This window comes from Scomber japonicus, chromosome 22 (genome assembly GCF_027409825.1).
Source record: "Scomber japonicus isolate fScoJap1 chromosome 22, fScoJap1.pri, whole genome shotgun sequence".
Classification (NCBI taxonomy): Eukaryota; Metazoa; Chordata; class Actinopteri; order Scombriformes; family Scombridae; genus Scomber; species Scomber japonicus.
In genome coordinates, this window is record NC_070599.1 from 16,152,483 (window position 1) to 16,162,237 (window position 9,755).

A 9,755-nucleotide genomic window follows, 5' to 3' on the forward strand; every position below is an offset into this window, starting at 1 on the left:
GGGTCGAGATGGGTCATGTGTTATAGGGAGGAGGGGAGGGGGAGGGGGGTGGGGGGGGCTATGAGGAAAACGAAGAAGAGCGGATGAAGGATAGGAGCCTTGAACCCTGAATAAACCAAACTTTTCCCGCTACCCCCCTCTTCCCATCCTCCTCCCATTTTCTCGCTCTCTGCTGACATGATGAGTCACTGTTGGAACGAGGGGGGCAACCCTGAGGGAGATATTTGGGGGTGGGGGGGTGGGGGGGGGGGGGGGTTGTGAAGAGTCGAGATGGACCGCAGTGACACTACTGCAGCCTTCGTTGATGGAGCAGGTAGTGGGGTGTTACGGTAAAAGATGTGATAAAACTCCTGGAGGACTTGAACTTGTGTGCAGATGCTTTATAAAAGACACTGGGAGAGACAACAACTCAAAGCGTGGACCGTCCTTGACCCCCGTTTGTCTTCTAGAGTCCGGATTCAGAGGATCTGACTTGTGCTTACTAGCCAACCGTGACCCAAACTCAACCTAAACGCTGCCTGATTTAACACTTTGGCCCGCAGTCCAGTTTTAACCACAAATGCCTCGTAATTCTGGGCAGACACTGCGCACACTGAGCCTAATTTTAACCCCAAATTTTATCCCCTGACTCATTTTAGAATGAGGCCATTTACTGCCAAACCGGCTGCAGTTTGAGAAGTGAGAGGAGGACGAAGAGGGGGGGAGGGGGGAGTTTGGGGTTTGGGTGTCTCGGCACCTGATTGATAGCCAAAATCTAGCTGTTGGATGATCAGATGGACATCTGGCGCGTCCTTAGCGGCGGATCGGCCGAAGTTGTGCAATTTTTGGCCCGGCAGAAAAGGGGGGAGCGATTAAAGCGTGTCATGCTAGTCAAACGTAACATTCAAGATTTATCACAAACATACAGCGTCTGCACAGTTTAGGGTAGATTACAGATAATCCCCGTTGGACTGGTTAGATTGGCATGACACATCAGTCTTTAGTGGGAACTATTAGTATAGAAAAAACGGTATTATGCTGCAGTGAAATTGATTTTTAATAAAAAAAAGGGTTTAAGGGGGGGCAGATGCTCGCCATCACGGGTCTTCTAGTTGAAAGCTGATCTCTTCGTTAACTCTGCCACCCTTACTGAATTTCATCCTCATTTATCTTCAGCGGGCATAGAAAAAAAAAAAGAAAAAACTTTATTCTCTATTTTCCAGCCTTGATTAACCGAAACTAAAACACAACCCCGAAAGCGTCAGCCGGTGACCAACCTGAGTGTCCAGGTGCTTCATATAACATGCAGCCGGTTCATGTCTGAGAGGTGGCCTCGTGGTTAAGATACTTTGCTAAAACATCACAAGCTCAATCATTACAAATGTATACTGAAGTTAACTGTGACATACAATTTTACAAGACTTGCTTCGTATTGATCTACTGCTTTCATTGTATAAAACAAGCCTCTCCAAAATAAAAGTGCAGCCTCTCTGGACATCCATCAGCCCCGGCAAACTAACCACCATCTTGCCCTGCCCTTGCCTCAAAACCACCCAAAGGACCGACTGTGCTGCAACAAGAGGGAAAAAAATAGAATTCCTGGCAGAAAGCGAAGAGAGAGAGAAAGAGAAAGAAAGAAAAAGAAAGAAAGAAAGAGACAGAGAGAGAGAGAGAGAGGGAGAAAGAGAGAGAGAGACATGACCTTTAGCCCACATGCTGTGAGATGATCCTCAGCAAACCAAACCAAATGTAAAGACTGTGGCACGCTTGTGTGTGCGTGCGTGCGTGTGTGTGTGTGTGCAGTTTAGCAATGACTTTGTCAGCTCAAGACTGCTGTCTGGTTTCACTGTTGTTGTCGTGATGGGGAAGGGAGTGGGGGGGGTGGAGGAGGGTGGAGGGGGGCTGCTCTTCCTGCTACTTGTTCCTCTTCTCAATCATGCCATCTTTCTAAAATAAGTTCATTCAGTTATAAGCGTGATAATAAAAAGGAAAAGAAGGGGCGACAACAGATGGTTTCCTAAATCTTACTTAATTATTTGCCTTTAAAAAGAACACAAAAAAGCAAAAGGAAACTGATTTATTCACACAATTGGGCTTTAAAATAAAGTGGAATATATCAATTTCACTGTAGCACAGTGGTGAATAATAAACTCCAATTGAATGCTAGTAGGTTTAAGCAAAGCCCGGTTTATTTGTCTTCCAGACACTTTGGCGAATTGGGGTTGAGGTTTGAATATTTGAGGTCCAATTCTAATAAATTTCAGTAGGGTGATAAATAGAAACTTCGCTGGTGACTTTTTTTTTCTTTTTTTAGGATAACCAGTGGATATATTTTTAAAAAAAACAAAAAAAACAAGTTATTTTCCTTCCATGAGCTCATGTGAAACCTCACAAACATTCCTCGGCACTGCTTCCAAAACGATGGCAACGGTAGAGAACATCAAACTTGCAAGCCACAAGTGCAAGATGATCATCAACCGCATCGTGGACAACCCTCTCTCTTCAAGAAAGAAAGGAAGGGGGAAAAAAATAAAGAAAAAAAAATAAAGCATTGTTCCTTCGACCACAATCAAGAGACGGATCCACAGAATGACACACGTCTATTACTTCATTGTGATTTCTAAACGAGGGCCAAAAACCTGCTGACGTCAGTGACCACAGGAATGCCACCAGGCAGATTCTTCACTAAAACTCTCCAGCAGCCTTTAAAAAGGGACATTTCTACACTTTTTACCCCAATGCGGACATCCAATTAAATCAGCATTGGTGGTAAACGGTAATCAATTGTGCCTACATGTACCAAGATTCATTGCATGTGAGCTTCTGATGCCCGACCCCCACACCAACACTGGCCTGAAAACACTCGAAAAACACATCCTCTGCCCTCATATTTTGGGATGCCGCTTTCACTGCTGGAGTCTAGATCTAGAGGTGCTGGAATAGCCTCTAGTTCTTCCTCTCCACCGACTTCATCAACGTACACATCAAATAACGGCAGTTTTCACACTATATCCCTGACTCTGATTGTTAGAGATTAGGTTAATGGGCAAAAAGGTCGTTAAACAATCAGACATTCAACAGTGCTCTCTCTCTCTCTACTCAACTATTTTCCTGACACTTGATATCTCCTTTTTATGCCCTTCTTGCTCCCTCTCTCTCTCTCTCCTCTTGCAGTAAAGGGATGCAGGTTGCTCATCACTTGCCTAAGAAAAAAGCCAGCAGCAGCAGCATCCCTGCAGGCTGAAACAAGGCTTTATAGGCTTAGAAGTGTGACAGATACATGCTTAATGTGATGCACTGGGAGGTTTGGAGCACATTGTTACAATAATGGTAGCCATTTGCGCTCAAAATAAGTCCTATGACTTGCACAAGAGGACAAATATTACAACAAACTCGGTCAGATATCACATCAAAAACCAAGAGTCTTGTATTTAAACCTGCTGTGATATTCTTAGCTCTTGCAAAAATCAATTTGATATCAGTAAAAATGTCAATACGGAGGCTGTGAGACGTTCACTGCTCTCTGGCTATCTGTAGACTTCACATGATGCCACTGACAGTCCCTACAGGCTACAGCAACAGCTCTTCTTCCAGGAAGGCTACTACAGGCTTTACTGCTTGCCATGCCACACCCTTCTTATCTAACACAGTAATAGTGGCAGTTTGCGTGCAGTGGTGGGAGGTGGCGTTTGTCGAGGGGCTTTCCCGACAAGGGGAGATCCTGTGTATATTTGTAACCTTCCTCAGACTGGATGAGCGTGCCTAGTAGTCGCTGTTGTTGGAGCGCTCTGACAGATGAAACAATGCTTCTCAGCGTTTTCGCGACTACAGCGGAGAGAAACAAGCAATTATCTAGGCCAATATGATAAGAAAATATGAAGCTTTTCTCTCCGAGCCCTGTGTATTCTCCTGGAAGCTTAGAGCAGCATATTTTAGTCTTATAGAGCATATCAAAAGGCCTTGGCATGTCCTCGTTCCTGTCCTATTAAAAGACAACTATGGAAATCTCTGCGGAGCAAAAACAAAAAGTATATGAACTGTAATTTTTTTTTCAGTGACAGAAAACAAAAAAGGGAAAAGCACACAAAATGCAAACACACACACACACACACACACACACACAAAATGTCAAATAAGTTTTCGGTATGATATTTTCTTCCTGTTCGTTTCAGTTGCTACAACACAGGAGGTGGGTGAGGGTTTGCCCAGTGAAGCTGAATGAAACAAAACAGGAGTCATATAGGGGGAATCAGTTCATGTTTTCTGAATTAAACATCCTGAATGTGGAGGGACAGCGGGGGCACAAACTGCTGACACAGTAGAAGCCACCGTTCCCTTGGCGAAAGTGTAATCACTACCAACAGCGAAAAAGAACAGGGGGGGGGCAGGGAAAGGCGAACGCTAGGGGGGGTGGAGGAAATTCTCTTGGAAGAAGAGACAGCGAATGTGAGGAAAGAGGACCGACGAAGACCTGCTTCCAAAACAAGAGTCAGCGGAGAGGTACGTACTTGTACTTCCACCCCCCTTGCTCTTTCTTGCCTGTCGCATTTCGCCTCCCTCGTGTTAGCTTTTCTGTCTCCGCTGTCTGCTGCTGCTGCTGCTGCTCGCCTGCCCTTAGCGAAAAAGCAGCAAAAGCCAACAACAACACAGAGAGGACTTGGGCCTCTATCAAACATGACGCCAGGGCTGTTTTCAAAACCACACTGGCTTTAGATTTACATCAGAATGTTCCGTCCCATCCTCTCCGAGCAAACAGCAGCAAGATTTTTGGAAGAACCAGAGATTAAAAAAAGAAGGAAAAAAAAGTATGAGCTCAGACTAATGCATTCCAAGCCTTGTACAAGTAAATAAATGCACCCCCCCCCCCCCTCCTCCTCCTTGTCGTGACTTTCTTTTCGTGTGAGAAATCTAACCCCCTTATCAGGCCCCAAGCTCAGAGAAATTAGTTAACGCACACACACCCCCCTTCTTCCACTGACCTTGCACCCACATGAAAAAAAAAGAGGTCCCTCTAATGTGCTCCAGGGGTGCCACTTGCTATGAACAAGCTAGATGAAAGCGAAAACAGCACAGCGACACATTATGACAGTATATCTGGTTTTTGCACATTTCAGCACGTGGCAGAGGACCAAGAACGAGGAGCGCCAAGCTGGCGGCGGTCCAGCCCAAATTACGCAAAAATATGCATTTCTATCCCCCTGGGTGTCTCCTGTGGTTGTTCCCCTGAGACAGACAGACACAAACAGACTGGATAAGGGAACAAGAGAATGAAGACACTGAGTCAACGAGGGCGTGTGGTACTTTAAGAGGCCCATCATCGCTCGGGCAAACAAGTTGAATCTGAACCCTGAATGAAAGTATAGGCTTCGGGGGATATTTCAATCATGTGAAGTAATGGATATGCATGAACTTCCAAAACAATAGGCTACTGTACGCATGAGAATAAACCCCCCCCCCTCAAGATGTCTGGCGGTGGCACATTTGCCTTGGTGTTTCTTGCCTGTGACTTCTGTACAACCCCCCCTCTCCTTGGGCTTGTAACCCCTCTGCACACCACACACTTTGAAGATTTTCACAGCTCTGGGTGGATATAGTGCAGCTTTGGTAGCTGCAGGATTCAGAGGTGATGCACAGATCAGGTAGCTTGTATCCTCTCCATCAGCTCTGCAGCAAAAGGTAGCACAGTGTGTGTGTGTATGTGGGTGGACGTGGGGCTGCTGCTGCTTTGTGGGGTGGCAGCGGGGTGGGGTGAAGAGGGGGGGGGGGGGTAGGAGGGGTGGGGCAACCCGGCATGTCTTTTAACTCTAGCCCGAGCCTCTGCCACCATAAAGGTCAGCGCTTCGACATCTGCTGCTCTCTCTGAACCTCTCCTTTCATAAAGGGAAGCAGGGAAGAGGAGAGGACCCTGGGGAGTGGATGCACGTGCACACACACACACACACACACACACACACACATATAATACATACACACACAGATCCGCTCTTATGTCAAGATACTCGCATCAGCACAGTCTCCGAGCTCAAACCGCACGCTCATGCTAACAAACCCAAGAAGGCACGGTTTGTGTCTCAAAGAAAGGCTCAGTGCTATCATTACACCAGCACAGAGACGTTTGGCTTTTGGCCTGAAAGACTCGATCATTCTTCTTTTTTTTTTTTTCTTTCTTTCTTTTTTTTCTCTTTTTTTTTGGCAGTGGGACGGAGGGGAGGTGGTGGTGGGGGGGGGGAAACTAAATGGAATCCCGTCCCCCAGGGGCACAGCAAAGGCAGCGCAGTGTTGAAATAAGTGATTCATGCTTTTATCATCTTAGGTGAACAGTGCTGCTCTTTCAGCTATCATACTCGGTTTCTCTGACAGGAAAGATTATGAAGGCAACACTGTTTTTTTTTTAATACCCTTTCCCCTCCCCCTTCACCTACATTAAGGACAGGAGGATTTGTGGTATTGTGGCAACCTACATTTCTGAATAACACCACACTATATCAGATGAGAGCTTTACTTACACATGTTGTGACTTCATCCAAACATTCAAGAAAAATTGATACTAGAGCAATCACCCATTTCATTTTGCATGCTCATTCAGTTGCGTCATTTATAGGCAATATAAGTAGGTGCTGAAAGCGAACAAATACCCTTTAAAAAATGTTATTTACTATGCAAAGCTTCTACAAGATTGCAGCTGAAAAGGAAATGCCCTGATGCACTTGACGATGTTAGCATTATTGACAAGGCTGCTGGCACTGTGTTGCAAGGAAAGCTAAGCAAAGACCACTTTAATATTTACATCTTAATAACACTCAAGCTGACATGAATCCACTCTAACTGCAGCTCCTCTTCCTTATGACTGAGCAAACTACAAACTCATCACAGCCACTTTTATAGTTCACAGGGAATCAGTGTTTCATACTTATAATATTGATTTTGGATTGTGTATCACAGCCGTGACGCGTTTTGTGGTCTGCGCTACAGAGCTGTAGCTCTTTGTCAATAACATGGGTTAGACAGTGCATGGAAAGGTCTACACACTTAATACAGTGCTTCACAAAAGCAAACGTTTATTGTGAATTGTCTGATTAATCAGTAACTGCGACCCGCGAGAACGCACGTCCAAATATCAAACACAGACAACACACTCAAATGACTGTCTGCTCTTTGATGAGGTAGATTTCCAACAGAGAGCTAATTTTAGGAAGAGTGTGATACAAATGACAAGATGCAACACAGCAAACCCCTAAAAATGTCAAAACATACAACTTTAGCGGCGGTGACAGTAAAGTCTCAACATAAACTACAACTTTCAATTCAAAAAACAGAAGCAGGCCACTACGGCCTCTCTGTAATTCGGTTAGAAGAGTCATAATACCATTAACAAGCCTGTGGTGGTGGTGGAGCCCCTCCCTGTGTAAAGCCAGAACCATTCAAACAGTATGTGGGGGCAGCGGGCTGCGGTCAGGCTCTGTGATGCCTCCGACCGTTACTGTGAACATGGCCATCAGCTAGAAGAGACCCCCTTATGGCACTTTAATTTTCAGTTAAACCTCTCTCACCCAAGTCACGCACCCACCCCATCTTCCTCTTATGCTATGACCCCCCCCCCCCTGCTCACAGAAGCACACACACACACACACACACACATCTAGAGATATCATCTGGACAGGTGGCCAGCCACCCAGACCTGACCCGCCTGCCCTCTTGCTCGCTCGCTCCCTCCCTCTGCCTCCTCCCCCTACACCCCCCCCTCAACTGAAATCAGTTCAGGTCTGCTGGAAAGCCCCAAATGAACATGCACACCCCACCCCCCTCCACCCTAACCCACCCCAACTCCCAATCCACCACACACACACACACACACACACACACCTCCAACAAGCCCAGTCTGTCACCCACTGAGCTGTCTGTGGGGATTATTGCCTTAGCAGGGCAAAAAAATAGGTTTGTGTCTAGCTAATGTGCAGGGGAAATAATTTTAATCAGATTTTACTCCGTGGAAAGACCCAGGCAGAAAAGGCAAAAGGCTCCCACAAACACAGCACTGTGCACACACACTATAGCCTATTTATGTTGAAAAATATGATCACATTACCCATGCCAATGCCTAACAAAACAAAGCAGCACTTGCTTCAGGAGGAAATATAGTCTTGACATTTTCTACCTATCAATTCAACCAGACAGCTTGAAAGCCCCAATTTCCCATTAAAAACGGTGGCTGACATAGTTATATCACAGATGTATTATCTTGTGGCAATTACTGAACAAGCTCAGAACATAATGAACTCTTTAAAATTGAGAAAATGTTACGATCTCACAGATAAAAACATTGAATTTGGACTCACTGGGGAGTAGAGGGAAAAAAAAACTATTTCAGTGCTTGGTATTTGTGCAGCTTGTTATCTGATATTTGGAGCTAATGAGGGAAGATTTGCTCAAGTTTTTTTTCCAGAGGAGAAAATGTCACAGTCATTAACGTGGAGAATGAGAAACTAAATCAATGACTGGGGCATAATTTAAAGATTTTTCTCCCTCAGCGATGATAGGGTTACAAGCACACATGGCTTTGGGTGTTTATCGATGAATTTAGGATACACTTCACAATTCACATCCATGGATAACCAAGGTTAGGGATAATAAGTGGGGGGGTTTCTCATTAGCAAAGGGTTTAGCTTCAGTGTAGTAAATACTACTATTAATTAGTGGCACTATCGACTACTTTAAAGAGCCACATGGAGCATAGACGCACATGCTACTTACACACGCTGCATATGTTGACTATAAGGTTACTCTAACACCGAGCACCAAATTAAAACACTTGGCCAAGAAATGATACAAAGCCGCAACGTGTTTGAGTCACATATCGCTATCGTTAGCTGGCGTCCATTATCGGACAGCTATCTGTACATTAAAGTCGGGAATCCCTAAATAGTTAAAACGTGTTAGAAGGAGAGCAGCAGTGATTTTTTTTGTTTTTTAATGTATATACACATATATACATGAGTGTTTCCAAGCTGGAGAAAAACACGCTGAAAATATCAACAGTGCGTTGTTATGTTTTAGCTCAGTGCTAGCTAACAGCTCGCCGTTGTCTTGGTGGTGGAGGAAGAAGAGGAGGAGGAGGAGGAAGGAAAAAAAGACCACCGAGGGTGAAGTATCGCTGTAGCCGGAGCTAGCTCACCAAACACCGCAGCAACACTCAGCTCAGCTCAGGCAAGTAGAAAAGGGGGGAGAAGAAAAAACACACTCGCACGCAAACACACACACACACACATTTGGGAACAAAAGACTTCTTTAGCGACTGAACCACAGCAGCCGCGGTGTGTCCAAGATAAGGCACACGGACTAAAACATGAAGCATTTTTAAAACAGCATTAACTTGTATTTTCTTAAAAGTCTGCTTCCCCTCAAACCCGCCAGCAAAACCCCCCTCTTGAATCTCAGACTCACCCTGTCACAACAGGCGCCATCTTCCACAAACTCTCACCAAAACTCCAATACTCGCGATATCCTTTTTTCTCCTCTCTTCTTCTTCTCCCCCTTTTTTTTTTTTTTTTACAAGCCCCAACAATCCGCCGAGACAACAGAAGTAGACTGGAGGTGTAAGTGAAGGGACGAGGGAGACGGAGAGAAAGGGGGTGGGTGAGGAAGAGAGAGAGAGAGAGAGAGAGAGAGAGAGAGAGAGAGGGAGGGGGGGTAGCAACACAAACACACACACTCACACACTCACTCACAGAAGGAGAGAGAGAGAGAGAGAGAGAGAGAGAGAGAGAGAGAGAGAGAGA

The 9,755-nt window shown here is 45.3% G+C and overlaps 1 protein-coding gene across 1 annotated transcript in view; it reads right to left on the reverse strand.

Moving 5' to 3' along the window:
* rbpjb (recombination signal binding protein for immunoglobulin kappa J region b) overlaps positions 1-9,546 on the reverse strand; it is a 47,680-nt gene extending 38,134 nt beyond the window's left edge. Inside the window, exon 1 of the mRNA XM_053343417.1 lies at positions 9,421-9,546. Coding sequence (XP_053199392.1) covers positions 9,421-9,440 — 20 coding nt within the window. The 5' untranslated portion in view covers positions 9,441-9,546. The remainder of the gene's footprint in view (positions 1-9,420) is intronic.
* Between the last annotated feature and the right edge of the window lie 209 nt (positions 9,547-9,755).